A 19,409-nucleotide genomic window follows, 5' to 3' on the forward strand; every position below is an offset into this window, starting at 1 on the left:
AAACAAAAAGATTGATCAGTTCGGACTTCTTAGAGGGAAAATTTTAATCCAATTGACAAGGAGTTCAATTCGTGCAGTTGCTATCATATAAGGCCACAAACTTGCATAGAAACCAATTCCGAAGTTCAAATTCTTGAGTGCTCTGAACGATAATTGTTCATCCAATTCTTTTCCAAAAGTTTCGGGCTTCTAATAGCGACAAAGAAATGGGTTCATAATCTCACAGAGCCATCACTCAATCGATCTGTTAATTATTCAGTGATGACATCAATACCTTAGTTTTCGTAACTGCAGAATGTTTATTTCAATTCGGTTCGACAAAAGAAATGGGTTCATAATCTAATACAACCATCATTCAATCGATCTGTTAATTATTCAATGATGGCATCCATACCTTAGTTTCCGTAACTTCAAACAAAAAAATTGATATTATCCTTCAGTTCGGACTTCTTAAGGGGAAAATTTTAATCCAATTGATAAGGAGTTCAATTCGTGTAGTTGCTATCATATAAGGCCACAAACTTGCATAGAAACCAATTCCGAAGTTCAAATTCTTGAGTGCTCTGAACGATAATTGTTCATCCAATTCTTTTCCAAAAGTTTCGGGCTTCTAATAGCGACAAAGAAATGGGTTCATAATCTCACACAGCCGTCACTCAATCGATCTGTTAATTATTCAGTGATGACATCAATACCTTAGTTTTCGTAACTGCAGAATGTTTATTTCAATTCGGTTCGAAGGACCAATAATTTTTGATATGGACAGATTTAATTTTAAGACAGTCATAAACATAGGCTTTCAACACAATCAATACTGATAAATGGGATTTATTTTTCCTCTAAATTAGAATTGTCTTATCCGATGAAAATTTTTGATTATCGCTGTGCATTATCTACCTTTCTATTACTCGAAGTACTATTAAAAGCTATATTTGATATTTTTATATTTACTCCTAAACTTATATGTATTTCCCTTTTCTATTGCAGGTAATCTCAAAAACGAAAACCGTGTACTGCAGTGGTTAATCGATCAAAAGAGTAAGCTATTCCCTCCTCCATCATACGCACTATCATAATCACAAAATGTCTCTAAACCAATACAAAAAAATAACAAAATCATTCGGGAAACATACTAACAACTTTCAAAAAAATGAAAAATGACCTAACCCCTAAAGATATACACACGGAGAAAATTTCACATGTAAATTGAGCCGACGTAGTAGTTAACAATTTATAATGAATTTTAGTCATAAACTATTACAAGAAAACGGTTTTGTTGGCTCAATTATGGTGATAAATTCGTTCATATAACGAAAAAAATCAATTATACAAAAAAAAACCTGGTAAAAGAAAAATAATATGAATTCATTCATTCTAGTTGCGTATTTTTATTACGTATCAATGGACCACCCATTCCCAAAAAAAAAATGAAATCGATTTCTCCCGCCCACCCCGCACACCACGTAACGTTTCTGAGTCCCACAGAGAAATAATCACAACCAACCGCACCATGCAATTTGAAAAATTATGATTTGATTTGTTTTTATTTACTTTGTAATTGCAGTAGAGATATTGAGATTGTTAATATTCGGCGCTTTAAAAACTTTAAATCATTGTCTACCCAAAATAATGGAATTAGTTTCTTGGCTCTAATTTTTATAGAATTTTACAACGATAAACTGCAAATACGTTACGTCAAATATGAAAACTAGATAAGATAACTGAAACAAGCGCTCTCCTCTCTTAAGAGCGTTCTCTCGCTAATCTCAACTATAACTTCGTACGTTCCTTCTGTATTTTTTTTTACTCTTTCTCTTATACTCGCTCGCTCTAAGACTGATTTTTTTGAATAAATTTGGCATCATTTTTATCTGTCGACTTAACTAGGTACAGTTCCCAAAGGTTTTTATTATATTATTTTTTTTTTAGTTATTTATCATAGTAGTGTTTACATATTGTTTTTTAAACAATTCAAAGTTATACAACAACCTGTAGATCTATCCTCTAATGCGATATTTTTAAAAGCTTTGGTAATGATGATTTTGAATACCTTTTTCCTGTATCCAGCACTTGCATATACCTCGGAGGATTTCTTCTGTTATCTCTTCATAACATTCACTTCCCTTGACAATTAAAGGCATGGTGAAAATGAAAATATTTTGTTTTCGAGTGTATTAAATGAGTTTGAATTTAATAAATTTAATTATATTCTAAATGATTTATGAAATGAAAAACTATTTATTGTAATTCAATATTCGTATCAAATATTATTATATTTATTGATTAGTTTTATTGCAAAATGGAATTATTTTATTTTTTCATTATTAAATTTTTAGAGTGTTTATCTTATCACTTTGAAATATATATAATATGAAGACTACATTTGGGTTATTTCGCGGCTTAGGAGCACGGTTGCCACAGTTGGTAGAATTCTACCAAAAATGGTAGATTTTTTACTGTTTGGTAGAATTCTTAATATTTTGGTAGATTTGACAAAATATTTGACAAATATAATAAAAACCACATTTCCAATAGAAAAAAATTTGTCATAAACTGTTTACAAAATAAAATTGTGGCAAAAATGTCTATACACTGAAAAAAATATTTACGTGATATTAAAGATTACGCAACCTCAATTTTAGGATGTGCAATTTACACACTGTTAAATACCAACAAATTCCTTTAAAATAATGAAATTGTAATTAAAAGAAAGTTTATAATCTTTGCTTCAAAAATTTTTTTCATTAAATTTAGGACACCCATTTTGAAAATTTGTGTCCCTTCATTAAAGTTGCATGTCTTTAAGCCAAGACAAATTTTCCTTAAAGTAAAGAAACACATTTTTGATTTAAAGAAATCGCCTTTAAATTAACTGAGATATTGAATCTTTAGATTTAAGACAAAAACGCTTCAAATATAGTCTAAGACTTATTTTGAGGAGCTAGCATCTTTGGTTTAAAGTTTTCTTTTTGTTTTTTTTTGAATTAAGAAAACATTTTTTACTTCGAAGTATCTGTCATAATTTGGATTTTTAAACTGGCATTTCTTTGTACGTGAATAGCTTTATTAATATACCGGAAAAATAGAATGAAAAGTCGATAAATAAGATCTGTATCCTAATTTTAATTTTATAGATCCTAGATTTAAAGCCAGATAGGTCGCAAAAAAATTTCCTTATTTTAAAGAACCCGCATCTTTGGCTCGGAATCAATAGCAAAATCCTTAAAGGAAGGTCAAAATCTTTGGATAGAAGTAAACATTTTTTTTTTTTTTTGAGTGCAGAAATGATTTTTTTTATAGAAGTAAAATGTTGACAAAATTATTTATAGAATTAAATTTTTTACAAATTTTCTATAGAAATACAATTTTTACAAAATTTGCTATAAAAATACATTTTTAAAAAATTATCTATAAAACTACAATTTTGACAAAATTTTCTACCGAAATAAAATTTTGACAAAATTTTCTACAAAATTAAATTTTTGACAACATTTTCTATAGAATTAAAATTTTGACAAAATTTTCTATAGAATTAGAATTTTGACAACATTTTCTATGAAATTAAAATTTTGCCAAAATTTTCTACAAAATTAAAATTTTGACAAAATTTTCTATAGAAATAAAATTTTGACAAATTTTTCTATAAAAATAAAATTTTGACAAAATTTTCTTTAGAAACAAAATTTTGACAAAATTTTCTTTAGAAACAAAATTTTGACAAAGTTTTCTACAAAAATTTGATGCAAAGATTAAAATTAAAATTTTTTTTAAATTTGATAGATTTTTGGTAATATATTCTTCAAATATTCGATAGTTTAGAAACCGTGGTTAGGAAGTGGGTTCTCCCAATCATATCAATTAAAGTATTCTTCAGCCATTATTTTATTTTTAGCGCTTTTAGAAACTTCGGGTTTCGTATTATTTTCTATATCGGGTTTCGTATATTTTCTAAAAATTAAAATTTTGATAAAATTTTCTATAGAAATAAATTTTTGACAAAATTTTCTATAGAAATAAAATGTTGACACATTTTTCTATAAAAATAAAATTTTAACAGAATTTTCTTTAGAAACAAAATTTTGACAAAATTTTCTATAAAAATACAATTTTGACAAAATTTTTTTAGAAACAAAATTTTGACAAAATTTTCTTTAGAAACAAAATTTTGACAAAGTTTTCTACAAAAATTTGATGCAAAGATTAAAATTAAATTTTTTTTTTAAATTTGATAGATTTTTGGTAATATTTTCTTCAAATATTCGATAGTTTAGAAACCGTGGTTAGGAAGTGGGTTCTCCCAATCATATCAATTAAAGTATTTTTCAGCCATTATTTTATTTTTAGCGCTTTTAGAAACTTCGGGTTTCGTATTATTTTCTATATCGGGTTTCGTATATTTTCTAAAAAATTAAAATTTTGATAAAATTTTCTATAGAAATAAATTTTTGACAAAATTTTCTATAGAAATAAAATGTTGACTCATTTTTCTTTAAAAATAAAATTTTGACAGAATTTTCTTTAGAAACAAAATTTTGACAAAATTTTCTATAAAAATAAAATTTTGACAAAATTTTCTTTAGAAATAAAATTTTGACAAAATTTTCTTTAGAAACAAAATTTTGACAAAGTTTTCTACAAAAATTTGATGCAAAGATTAAAATTAAAATTTTTTTTAAATTTGATAGATTTTTGGTAATATTTTCTTCAAATATTCGATAGTTTAGAAACCGTGGTTAGGAAGTGGGTTCTCCCAATCATATCAATTAAAGTATTCTTCAGCCATTATTTTATTTTTAGCGCTTTTAGAAACTTCGGGTTTCGTATTATTTTCTATATCGGGTTTCGTATATTTTCCAAAAAATTAAAATTTTGATAAAACTTTCTATAGAAATAAATTTTTGACAAAATTTTCTATAGAAATAAAATGTTGACTCATTTTTCTTTAAAAATAAAATTTTGACAGAATTTTCTTTAGAAACAAAATTTTGACAAAATTTTCTATAAAAATACAATTTTGACAAAATTTTTTTAGAAACAAAATTTTGACAAAATTTTCTTTAGAAACAAAATTTTGACAAAGTTTTCTACAAAAATTTGATGCAAAGATTAAAATTAAATTTTTTTTTTAAATTTGATAGATTTTTGGTAATATTTTCTTCAAATATTCGATAGTTTAGAAACCGTGGTTAGGAAGTGGGTTCTCCCAATCATATCAATTAAAGTATTTTTCAGCCATTATTTTATTTTTAGCGCTTTTAGAAACTTCGGGTTTCGTATTATTTTCTATATCGGGTTTCGTATATTTTCTAAAAAATTAAAATTTTGATAAAATTTTCTATAGAAATAAATTTTTGACAAAATTTTCTATAGAAATAAAATGTTGACTCATTTTTCTTTAAAAATAAAATTTTGACAGAATTTTCTTTAGAAACAAAATTTTGACAAAATTTTCTATAAAAATAAAATTTTGACAAAATTTTCTTTAGAAATAAAATTTTGACAAAATTTTCTTTAGAAACAAAATTTTGACAAAGTTTTCTACAAAAATTTGATGCAAAGATTAAAATTAAAATTTTTTTTAAATTTGATAGATTTTTGGTAATATTTTCTTCAAATATTCGATAGTTTAGAAACCGTGGTTAGGAAGTGGGTTCTCCCAATCATATCAATTAAAGTATTCTTCAGCCATTATTTTATTTTTAGCGCTTTTAGAAACTTCGGGTTTCGTATTATTTTCTATATCGGGTTTCGTATATTTTCCAAAAAATTAAAATTTTGATAAAACTTTCTATAGAAATAAATTTTTGACAAAATTTTCTATAGAAATAAAATGTTGACTCATTTTTCTTTAAAAATAAAATTTTGACAGAATTTTCTTTAGAAACAAAATTTTGACAAAATTTTCTATAAAAATACAATTTTGACAAAATTTTTTTAGAAACAAAATTTTGACAAAATTTTCTTTAGAAACAAAATTTTCTATGGAAATAAATTTTTTACAAAAATTTGATGCAAAGCTTCAAATTACATTTTTTTAAATTTGGTAGATTTTTGGTAATATTTTCTTAAAATTTTCGATAGTTTATTTTTGGCCCGAGTGACAACCGTGGTTAGGAGGTGGGTTCTCCCAATCATATCAATTAAAGTATTCTTCAGCTATTATTTTATATTTAGCGCTTTTAGAAACTTCGGGTTTCGTATTATTTTCTATATCGGGTTTCGTATATTTTCTACAAAATTAAAATTTTGATAAAATATTCTATAGAAATACATTTTTGACAAAATTTTCTATAGAAATAAAATTTTGATAAATTTTTCTTTTTTTTTTTTAGAATCAAAATTTTCTATAGAAATACATTTTTGACAACATTTTCTATAGAAATAAAATTTTGACAGAATTTTCTTTAGAAACAAAATTTTGACCAAATTTTCTTTAGAAACAAAATTTTGTCAAAATGTTCTTTAGAAACAAAATTTTGACATAATTTTCTATAGAAATAAATTTTCTACAAACATTTGATGCAAAGCTTCAAATTAAAATTTGTTTAATTTGGTAGATTTTTGGTAATATTTTCTTCAAATTTTCGATAGTTTATTTTTGGCCCGAGTGGCAACCGTGGTTAGGAGGTGGGTTCTCCCAATCATATCAATTAAAATATTCTTCAGCTATTATTTTATTTTTAGCGCTTTTAGAAACTTCGGGTTTCGTATTATTTTCTATATCGGGTTTCGTATATTTTCTACAAAATTAAAATTTTGATAAAATTTTCTATAGAAATAAATTTCTGACAAAATTTTCAATAGAAATAAAATTTTGACACATTTTTCTATAAAAATAAAATTTTGACAGAATTTTCTTTAGAAACAAAATTTTGACAAAATTTTCTTTAGAAACAAAATTTTGACAACATTTTCTATGGAAATAAATTTTCTACAAAAATTTGATGCATAGCTTCAAATTAAATTTTTTTTAATTTGGTAGATTTTTGGTAATATTTTCTTCAAATTTTTGGTAGTTTAATTTTGGCAACCGTGGTTAGGAGATGGGTTCTCCCAATCATATCAATTAAAGTATTCTTCAGCTATTATTTTATTTTTAGCGCTCTTAGAAACTTCGGGTTTCGTATTATTTTCTATATCCCCTGAAAGTTACATAGGTAGTGCTCCAAAGGGCTCCATATACTCACCACATGCCCTACACACATAGATCATTTTCCGCCTCTTCTATTCGGCAAAGATGTACTCCCTCAACTTTAAGCATCCCACTCCTTTCAATAGTTCCCTGCTTTTATTCTTATTCAGAGCAATCAGTAATGTTTTCAACATCCTTTGGAGTCACCGTGGTGCAATGGTTAGCACGTCCGCCTAGTTCAATCCTAGTTTCGACCAAACAACAAAAAATTTTTCAGCGTTCACGGAAAAAAAATCACGAAAATTTTTTCAATTAAAGACTTAATTGAGCTTTAAAAAATATTCAATTAAAATTTTAATTGATTCAACAAATTGTTTAATTGAAACAAAAAACTATCACAAAAATTAATAGTATTAATTAATTTTTTGATTGATACTATTATTTCTGCGATTAAAGACATTTCAATTAAAAATTAATTGGATCAATTAATTTCGTGATTGAACGAAATAAAAAATTTTTGTTTTGGATTATCCCCATCTCAGTAATGCTGGTGACATTTCTGAGTGTTTCAAAGCTTCGCTAAGTGGTTTCAACGCATTGTGTAACTCCATTCGGACCCGACTACAAAAATGAGGTTCCTTGTTTGAACTAAACATAGAATCTGACAACACTCAGTAATAAGAGAAAAGTTCACGAATGTGGTACAATGGACTGAATAGACTAAGTGGGCCTGAAATATCGGGCTCCCACTATACTATAACCTAACCTAACCATCAACACCTAATAAATGGACTACTAAATTTTGGCCAGTTATGTTATGAGAGCTTAATTTTAATGTGTTTAACCCCCTACGACAATTATCCATTTTTGAGAGGTATCCGGTTTTCGGTGTGGGAGGTTTTGCTGTATTTAAGTTCATCGCATCCCTTTTAAAATAAAATATGTCGCCTAGAGATATTTTGAGTTCAGTGGATTTTGGTCAACATCGAAAGTCGAGTACAGTGAAACTTCTTAGAAGTGGGCACACATGGTCGCCTAAACTTTGTCCTCTTTTAAGAGGTGTCCTGTTATGAGAGGTTAACTTTAATGTGTTAATATATCTAACGCCTTACAATTTTCCACTTTTGAGAGGTATTTTCGGAGTTTCCAAGTTTTTTTTAATCGGAAATGGGAACATCATTTTAAGATTGACGTATAGGTATTATTGTACTATGTGATTGAAAATGGAAATATCCCAAGAAAACATCCCAAACCCCTACTTTATGCCCAGACAAATGCACTCATTCCCAAAGTAAAAAAAATCCACAGTTGGCAACTTCACTGCCTTTAAGACGTCAAGAACAACGTAACCAGAGCTGCATTTAGAATGTGTTGTGATATTTTCATAGACTAAATAAAAGCAAAAGATGGCGCTGAAGTTGCTCATTTATATTCAAAAAAAAATTGTGATATTGAATTTAATATTTGTGTTTCTTTCAAAGTGTTAGGTAAATATACTATAGTACATAATTTTTCTAAAAATAGCAAGAATTCTTAAACAACAAAAATATTCTTGTATGCATTTTAATTTAATATTTAATAAATACCCCTGGGTCACAAAATCGAATATTATTTAATATTAAAGTTTGTCATATACGTGCGTAAAATGTAAAAAATGAAAACTTTTAGGACACTACTGAAGCTGAAGAAGAAAAACCAATTGCGAACAATTTCACTCTCTGGCAGATATTGAACCAATAGTCCAATAAAAAATTAATTCATTTTGGGATTTACTCGAAGCAATCAAACAAATAAGGAAACAACTCTATGGGCTTGGTAAACCGCATTGCAGGATTGTTGTTGATTGTTAAAAATTGCAGAAAAATTAAACAACTGAGGACTCATTTAATACACTCGATAAAAAAAACACATATTTTATGGAAAAATAAATGTTTTCTTGAACGCACTATGCCTTTATCTGTTTGATGTTTAAGGGAAATACTGTAATGCATTTATTACAAGAAACCAATACAAATAAATCGTCTCCATAGTTGACTATGCATGTTGTTTTTTTTTTTCTACCCATACCCTGAGAACACATTTTATGTTTCTAGCACTAACTGTATAGAAATATAATTTTAAGAAATTTGCAAAATTTATATGAACACCAACTAACCACAATAATAAAAAAAAAATTATTATTATAATACTTTCGAACAAAAAAAATAATATTGAAAAATTCAGAAACATAGCTGACACAATGTTTTGTTTTGAGTAATATTTATTTATATATATAGAAAAATAATAATATAAAATCCAAAACGATAATATATATAATTAACAAAATGAAAACATAAAAATCCAATTGCTCATTAATTAAATAATCGAACAAAAACAACCATTTCAAGAAAAAAATCTATTTATTAAAAATTTTAAAATTTTATATAATTTTTTTGTTTTGTAAACATTTATAGGTAACACTAAGCCATAAAATAAAATTCATGTATTATTTATTTAGAAAAAAATACCTAAAATTTTGTTACTTTCGCCCAAATATGTTATTTTTTTTTTTTTTTTGTAAAACCTAAGACCTAACAAAAAATATCTGTAAAACATAAAATATATTGTCAGCATCAAAAGCATTTTGTCAGTTATAAGTTTTTGTTAATAATTTAGGAAATCATTTTCTAGCTCTAATTATTCGGAGTCTATTCTTGGATTTATAAATAGAGCATTCACGTTCTTATAAATTTTAAAAGATAAGAATGAAAAATCCAAACAACCTAAGAGCACGCTTTACTTTTCTTTAAATACTTTTTGTAAATGCAAAAAATATTTGTTTTGTTTTTTTTTTAAGAAAAAAATATAATTTTCCAAAAGAAAAAAAATACTTAAATTTATTTTACTAACTTTTGTCTATAAAAAATCCAAAAAAAAATCTGTTTAACAGAGAATTATATTGAGAATTCTCTGAAATTTGTAATTTTGTTATGTTTAACAAGAACAACAATATTTTCTTCTTCTCCTTTTTTTAATACTCTACTATTTTTTTGCATTAATGTTTATGACGTTGATTTGATGATGATGATTTTTTGAACTTGAATCTGACAAAATGTTTTTGTTTGTTTGTGTACAGATGACGAATGTTTCTATGTTGGATTGGGTCACGATGGCCGTTCAGCAAAACGTGGCAACAATTTTGTGCCCGATCAATACCAACCATTCCAATGCTGTCCAACAAAATTGGAAAAATCAACGAAAGTTCCTAAAATGACTGCCCAAAGAATAGGACAAAGCCATGCGGGTGATGGTGACAAACGCCCACAACCTGGCAATTTCCAATTTGGCAAACCCGACTCGACACCCATCAAAAGTACCCCCAAACCATCAGCGGCTAGTGGTAAAAAGGCTGCAGCTAGCAAAACCACCAAATCGAAATCCTCCAAAAAAGTTGTAGTCCCAGAAAGTGATGAAGATGATGATGACGACGATGATGATGAGGATGACGACGATGATGATGATGACGATGAGAGTGAAGAGAAATTGGTTAAGGTCACCTATAGCCGTAAAGGCCAAGCCAATAAACCTAAAGCCACTGATGCCAAACCTGCTCCCGCTGTCAGTACCAAAACTGCTTCAGCCAAAAATTCGAAAAAGACTCTTGCTAAAAATGAAGACAAATTGAATGTCAGAACCGGTACGTTCGAATCTGAACTTTCTAAATTCCTTATATGGTAGTAAATGTTGTAAAATATTTTAATGTCCATTTATTTTTGTAAAACAATCAGAGTTTTTTGTGGTCTCAAAAAAAAAAAAACAAGAATCGATAAAGCAAATAATCAATGTCTTCCAAAAAAAAAAATATTAGTAAAATTTTAGTTTATTTTACCCTTAAATTAGAAAAACAAATTTCGTTTTTGTCTTTTTCCTCAATATTTTTTTTTCCTTTTTTTCTCTCTCTCTTCTCTTTTGTAGGCATAAATTATTTGCACAAACGACTAAAACATTTGTATGACCTAATTTTTCAGGATATCTCGGTGTAGGTGGCAAGAAACATTTCGACTGACTAAAAATGAAATAAGCAAGCAAACAACATCCGCTTGCTAGCAAATCGAAATTTTAAAGAGCAAAGCATAAAGTTTTTTCCACAAATCCTTTAGAAAGAACAAAGCAAGAGTTTTTTTCGTTTTCCCCAAAAATCAAAACGTTTACAAATCATGCTTCGTTATTTCTCCCAAAAACAAAAATCCAAAATTATTAAAATCAAAATCAAACGCCTAAAAATATGCTTCGTGGGACTTACTCCTTGGCTGAAACAAGCACAACTTATGTGTGTGTGTGCGCGTGTATGTGCAGAAGCCCGCCGATCGACTCACCATCTACCACCACCACCACTCTACTAACGCCCTCAAAAAGGAAATTGCTGAACATATCCACTGTCACCGACACAAACATCTCCACCATGCCACCAATCAATCAACAACAAATATCCACCATAGCCATAATCTCACCACCCACCACTTTGCTCTTTGTCATGCCAATACTTAAGCATTTCTCTTGGCTTAACAACCAAACCAGTGCTGCCGCTAGTGAAAAATTGAGTGAAGTAGATTTTGGAAAAAAGTGGAGTAGATTGAATAAAATTGAAGTAGCATACATTTTTGAAAACAAAACAATAGAATTCATTTTATTATACCCTCCACCATAGGATGGGGGTATATTAACTTTGTCGAAATATTGCTGTAAGACCCCATAAAGTATATTCTGGGTCGTGGTGAAATTCTGAGTCGATCTGAGCATGTCCGTCCGTCCGTCTGTTGAAATCACGCTAACTTCCGAACGAAAGAAGCTATCGACTTGAAACTTGGCACAAGTATTTGTTATTGATGTAGGTCGGATGGTATTGCAAATGGGCTATATCGGTCCACTTTTACGTATAGCCCCCATATAAACGGAACCCCAAATTTGGCTTGCGGGGACTCTAAGAGAAGCAAATTTCATCCGATCCAGCTAAAATTTGGTACATGGTTTCAGCATATGATCTCTAACAACCATGCAAAAATTGGTCCACATCGGTCCATAATTATATATAGCTCCCATATAAACTGATCCCCCGATTTGGCTTGCGGAGCCTCTAAGAGAACCAAATTTCATCCGATCCGGCTGAAATTTGGTACATGGTATAAGTATATGGTCTCTAAAAACTATGCAAAAATTGGTCCACATCGGTTAATAATTCCATTATTAAAACCGCTATGTTCATCGTAATTAAAGGAATAGGAAAAACAATTAGGTAATATGGGGAAACATTTTAAAATTTGAAGCAGAACAAAAAGTGAAGCAGATTTTTGGAAGAAGGAGTGACGAAGTAAATTTTGTGAAAATGAAGCAAAATACTTCGATTGAAGTAGTAGCGGCAGCACTGAACCAAACTCTCTCTCTCTCTTTTTGTATTCTCATTAAAAAGAAGACAAATACTTTGTTCTTAACAATGAAGGCAGTTAATTAAAAAAAAAAAAAAGAATAATCATAAACATTTTTTAAATCAAATTTTGATACTTATTTTTACTCTTTAACTTTTAACTTCCTTAGAGATCAAGCTTAATACAATTTTGCTTCAATACATCTCATATTTCATGGCAAACTGTTTTTCACAGTAAAACTTTTTGGATTATTTACTCATATCTCCTCATTTTCTAAAATCTTAATAAAAATTTTGTTTGATTTTGATTTTTGCCTTTGCGTGCTTGCCTTCATGCCCGCTTTGGTCTTTCATGGAATTTAGAAAATGGGGTGGTTGTTGAAGTTTCTCTTAGAAACAACTTTTTACAAATTTGTATTAAAGTGTGTGTTTTAAGGGATAACAAGTTAGTTTTGTGTTTTAGTTATTTGAGGCGGCTTGGTAGATTTGTTTTTTTTTTTTTTTTTTATTTTCTTTAGATTTTAATTTATTTTAATTTTCTTTTGTAGACTAGTAGCTTCTTATATTATCTTTTTATTTGTTAATAAAAAAATTGTTATTATTTTAAGTTTTTTCATTTGTTATTTATTTTTAGTTGTTATTTTAAATGAAAAATCCATAAATCTTCTACACGTGGATTTTTGTTAATATTTTTGTATTAAAATTTTGTTGTATATTTTTATTTTAATTGTTATCTATATTTAATTATGTTATTGATATTTAAAATATCAATTTTTTTATTTTCTAAAACAAAACATGGACATAGTTTTAAATTATGTCTAGTCCCCATATAGGTTTTGCTTTCCTTTGCTTAGCCTATGTTAGGTCAACTCCAAGACATTGTGAGTTACCACTTGTAGTTTTTTTTATTATTAATCACAAACAAACAAAACAAACTTTGTAAGACTTATTTCAAACATCTTCTTCGTTTGAGAAATTAGTCACTATACTATTTTTTTATAAATTTTGTAATTTAAAAATTAACTATAAAATAAATTTAGCTTTCTATCACCACCACCAAAACATCTAAATACATACATTACTTTTTTGAAAATCAACAATAAGAATATTTATCACTAATTAATATACAATTTAAAGTTATAGAAAATGTGTCTCCTACGGATTTTTATAAATTGTTGTTTTGACAGTTGTAACAAAAAAAATAAATAAATAAATTATATACATATTTAATTGATAAAAAAGGTATTCAATTAATTCAAATAGTAAATAAGTAGAAATTTATCTAATCCATTAATTATTAACAGTTCTATATATCATGGTCACACCACGGACACGGACAGAAACTATGGAGCAGATTTAATAAAACACAAATAATTGTACTTACATACGTTGATATAAAAATACTTTGAAATAAAAATAAACCATACCACAACAATGATTCAAACATTAAATTGCCAAATATTTTCGAAAATGATCAAAAAGTTCCTATTAAAAAATTAACATTTGTATTTCAGCTAGTAAAATTTCCAAGTTTTTTTATTTGTCGATATTGAATGAGGCCTCTGATCGCCATAACTCAGAGTGGACGATAGTAGGGTGTATGGATCTAAAGATGTTACTCTAGTTATACACAGAAAAAAATATCTTTCGGTTTCAATCACGAAATTAATTGATCAAAAAAAATTAAAATAGAACATAGGGAATGTAGACTTTTTGTAGCATCTTATTAAATAATTGTTTTAATTATTTTCATAATTTTTCACGGTTCTTGTTCTTGCCTAAACAACTACAACAACAAAGACGAAAGTATTTGGTATTAAATAAACTGAAAATCCAATAATGAGTAACAGTTTATTGTTCGGACAAAAGCGCTTGAAAGAGCTTAAAAACACTCTTTCTCTGAGAACTCTAATACCACTCTGTGTCGTGTAAACGTGGAGATATGCTCACAGACAATAGGTTGGAACCAGTGTTGCCAATTTGGTGCTTTTAGCACCAAATTTAGTGCTTTTTGATTTCTAAAAAGCACCAAATTGCATTTTTAGTGCCTTTTCAAAAAAAGCACCAACTTGGTGCTTTCTGGCATTTTCATTTAGTGCTTTTGGTGCTTTTTTTATTTTGAACAGTATTAAGTTTAATTGATACAAAAATTTTGACTAAACTTTCAAGAGCCGAAGAAACTCCAATTTATTGCCAAATATAGAATTTGATTGTTATGAAGTTGGTATTGATTATTTTTTAATTAATATTGTTATTTAGGGTATTCTGTAGGAAAGTAGAGCGATGAGTGTCGAATTTTTGAATTTGGTAAAGATGTCATTAAAAACGTTTATATTAAATTCACAAAAGCACGCACAACTGAAATAAGCAATAAACTCCTTCCATATATTAATATTTTGAAAGTTGAAAAACATCACTGATCAAAATGAATTGGACGAAAGCATTAAAACTGATCAAGGTGTATACTTGAATAGCGGTTCATAATGGTGAGTACTATGTGTGAGTTTTGCCGCTAAAGTGAAAACTGTCTCAGTAAAAATGGGCATAAAATTATGCATATTTGCTGCAAATTTTATTATAACTTGATGGGGATACTGGATGATAGCCAAAAACAAATTTTCACAAAGTTTGTATTCCTTAAAATGATTTATTAAAGAAAAGTAATCGTGAAAAAATGACTATTTTATATTTTAGCGGCTAAACTCGATCTTAATACTCACCTTAACTTCTTGAAATGCAATTCACAAAAGTTCTATAACACATCTTCAGAAGTTTTTTTTTTTTTTTTTTTTTTTTTTAGTAGTAGAGCATTTAATTTCCGATTTTGTGGTGGAAGGTGGTATGTTAGAATTTATAATATTTTTTTTTTGGTGCTTTTTGGCCTTGGGGAGTTGGCAACACTGGTTGGAACAACTAACTAAAATTATTTACAAGGAATTTAGCGAGTAGAAGAGAGTAATTTTGAGTAGAGTCACACTTTCAACCAGAGATAAACTGTGTCTCAAATAGGGTTGCCAAACTGAAAACAGTTGCAGCAGAAATTGGTGCCATATAAAACGATAAGTAATTTTTGTAATTATTTGTTTTAATCTTTTAATTGAAGTTTTTAAATTTAAATTAAAATGTTAATCGAAAAAATATTATTCATATATTTTTTGTATACAAAAGTGACAAGACGAATTATCACAGAAAATTTCGCCTAACAAATGGAGATGCCTCTGATTTGGTATCAAGGAAAGAGTAAATGCCAAGTAAGCGGAGAAAAAAATTGTTTGTCTTAAATCACGACATTCATTGATGCTGTAAAGTGTTAAGGGAAATTTCTTCAACACGTTAATGATAACATCAATCACCAATTAAAAAATTAATTCGTTCAATTAATCTGTGTTTTTGGCTTCGCTTTTATGAAATCAATTAATTATGTAAATGAATATATGTCTTTTTTTTCAATGAAGAGTTTAACAAAATGTTGATGTTAGCAATTGATGTTGATGATTATGCCGCATGGGATAAGTTCCAAGTGGTGGCTGATGTTATTCCGATACTTAAAAGTGGGTTAAAAAGACTCAAAGCTACCATTATACAATTAATTTTGTTATTTTTTATGATAACAACATTTTTCATAGATAATTTTGCACAGCACTCGTATATTTAAATTTTAGTAGGGCATTGTGAAGTGCCCACTTTCATTTCTTCTATACTCTTCTTATATTTGACAAAGTTTTAAAGTTATATAGATAACAAATTCAACTTCGTGCACAGAAAAATATCACCAATATTTTTACAATTAAAATTTTAATTGATTTTTAAAATCTGTGCTATTAAATTATTATTCAAAACAAAAAGCAATAACATAAAATTATTGTACTATATAATTTTTAATTGGATCAATTAATTAACAAATTGGATTAATTAATTTTTAATTGAAGTTAATGATTGATGAAATATCAATAAAAATCGATTGAATCAATTATTTGCATGATTTAAGAGAAAAAATAGTTTTTTTTCTGTGCAATGGCTGCACATATTTTGCCATGACCCTACTAGAGGTGTGCACGTGAGTAGTATTTTACTCACGCTCACGCACACTCACGCACGATATTGTTTGGTGGGACTCACGCTCACGCACACTCACGAAAAGAAAATGTGTACTCACGCACGAAAATGTCGTGGCTCACGAAAAATACCGTGGCTCACGAAAAATATCGTGACTCACGAAAAATGTCGTGACTCACGAACAATTTTTTGAGTAATTTACCTTAGCGACGTGTCTGAAAACATGAGCATTATTAAAATCGAGAGCGTTATTGCACTCTTAACATCCCAGGAGTCACTAAAATTGTACATGAATTTAAGTCTTAAGCGTTTTATGTTGGTGAGCGGGATTATTTTCGTGAGCGTAAATCTTTAGTCACGCACACTCACGAAGATAATATTTTCGTGACTCACGCTCACGCACGACATTTTGGTATGTTAATCACGCTCACGCACACTCACGCCGTTGCCATGGGCGTGACTCACGACTCACGCACGAATCACGAAAATTTTCGTGAGTCACGACAATTTCGTGTCACGTGCACACCTCTAGACCCTACACGGACGAAAAAGTCTGTTTTTCATATGTTTGGGTGTAAAAATTATATGTTTTGAAATCAAATTTTTTAACACAATATTTTTGAGTGCAAGAATATAATGTTCATAAATTAGTATAACATGTTTGGGACATATATATTAATAGGTTAGAACATAATATGTTTGGGACATAAAAGTTTTGTAAAGATAATATGCTTAGATGCAATCATATATTAATTTGGAAATAGCCTATAAACAAATATGTGTTTAGAAAGAGAGACCTAGAGAGTATGCTGCAAGTAAAACAATGGAAGTAACCAATTGACGCCTTAAAAATATATCCACACAAAGAAAATTTCATTAAATTTTTTTGTTTTTCACCAGTGTCTGCTCTAAGGTGAAACCTAATATGTTTGAACAATACAAACAATATTTTGTTTGCACCAATCCTGAAAATATATATGCTTGAAGCAAAATGTGTTTGGGGTATATGTTACTGAAGCGATTTTTTTTTGAGGGTGTAGATGGCTACACAATCCAAACATATATCGAAGATCTGACTTTGTGAACGGGATTTTGGGTTTTGTTAAGATAAAATTGTTTTTTCTTTACAAATCTACAAGGCTCTAAGGTATATAAGAAAGCTTTTTATTAATAAAGGGTAAGGTATGAATGCGTCAATTTCCATACTTATTCTTTTTACGTTTAGACTTTTTATATAACTAGTATTTGTACTTTGTTGTGTATAACAAAAATCGAGTTTTTTATTCTTCAAGAGTTCAAAACTTGAATACTTTCGAAAATTTCAGAAATTAAAAATATCGAAATTTTAAAATTTGACCTTAGCTTAAAGTCAAAAACAAAGAACTTGACTTTTGCATTCTGATTATCCTCAATCCTCATCCTCTAATCGCTAACCTCAAGTCACTTTTACCTCTCTATTATTTGGGATACGTATTCAAAAGATCATAACGAAGAGCAAGTAATATTGTCCAAACTCTCATAAAATATCATATGACTCTGATGGTATTTTAGTTTTTTTTTTTTTTTTGGTTTATGTAAACTTTTGTCTATAAAGTGATTGTGTACCAAATTTTGAGAGAATAGAATAATCAGTTCGGTTCGACTCCCCTAAAGTTTTTGCTTATTGCCATCACAAATAACCAAAGTCGCAAAAATATGAAGAATTAAATTACTTTATTGCAAATAATCATTAAATCTAGTAAATCTTTCAATAGAAAAAAAAAATGAATTTCTATAGTGTTTTAATATATGCATAAAACATTTATTTATTTATCTCTATAATTGTTTTTATGAAACACGAATATCGATTATATGACATAGCTTTTGTATAACATAACTCACGACATGACAAATTAAATAAACTTATTCCTCCAAATAAATACAATAGCAAAGCAATTGTTTATTTATGACCCGTAGATATAACAAAAGCAAATATTGAAAACATTTTAAAATACACAAAAAAAAGAAGAAAAAATATTTGGCAATAGCATTTAAGCAAATATCAAATATAGACAGACCACTATACGTTATCCATTAATGCGTGTATGTATGTGTGTGCACACATCTATGTCACAAATGGTTGTTTTTGTTCTATTATACAATAAGTAGCAAAATTTTAAAGCTTATTTAAACAATTACCATAAATCTGTTAAAATTATGAGGCATATTTACCCAAAAGGTAATTATTTTGGAGCCTTTCAATGAAATGCCTCCGACAATCTCTCAAACATACACCCGCATACCCACATTTGGCTTTAGGCCAAAACAGAAAAAGAAACAAACTAACAAAATTATTTCACCCAAAAAAAAAATAATAATAAAAATAACAACAAAAACCTACAATACAAGGAAGGAATTTTTAGTAAATCCCCTTAAGCGTTTCCGACCTCACAGCGCCCACTCAGCCTAGTATATCACACCAAAAACTTTTGATTGAAATTTAAACACTGCAGTATACAGGTATGTTGGTATGTGAAAACAAGAAAACTTGTCAACAATGTCTTTTGAAGAAAGAGAGACAATTTAAGAGAACGCCTACATGGTGGCATCTCTCTCTCTTGCAATGGAATTTGACAATATATTTTTTTCTTGGAATACTTTCGTTTAGGTGATATTGGTAAGAGTAATGAAGTTTTCCAATGGATCCTGGAACAAAAGGCTGATGAGACCATTGAGTTAATCGATCGTGAGACCCTATTTGAATACATCAACACTAAAGACTTTTTGGCGGTAGTCTTCTGTAAGTATTTTGCATAGAAATGATAACAATTGAGAATAGCG

General features: G+C 28.4%; 1 protein-coding gene across 7 annotated transcripts in view; it reads left to right on the forward strand.

Annotated features, from left to right (window-relative positions):
* The window catches only part of hlk (hulk), a 128,016-nt gene that overhangs the window by 85,441 nt on the left and 23,166 nt on the right, over nt 1–19,409 (forward strand). For 6 of the 7 annotated variants that reach the window (XM_075311129.1, XM_075311128.1, XM_075311131.1 and 3 more), the window contains one exon: nt 19,237–19,368. In XM_075311129.1, coding sequence (XP_075167244.1) covers nt 19,237–19,368 — 132 coding nt within the window. Of the gene's footprint in view, nt 1–987; nt 1,039–10,247; nt 10,809–11,086; nt 11,687–19,236; nt 19,369–19,409 lie in introns of those variants that run through there. The other variant, XM_075311134.1, reaches the window with a different exon arrangement.

This window comes from Haematobia irritans, chromosome 5 (assembly GCF_050003625.1).
Source record: "Haematobia irritans isolate KBUSLIRL chromosome 5, ASM5000362v1, whole genome shotgun sequence".
NCBI lineage: Eukaryota > Metazoa > Arthropoda > Insecta > Diptera > Muscidae > Haematobia > Haematobia irritans.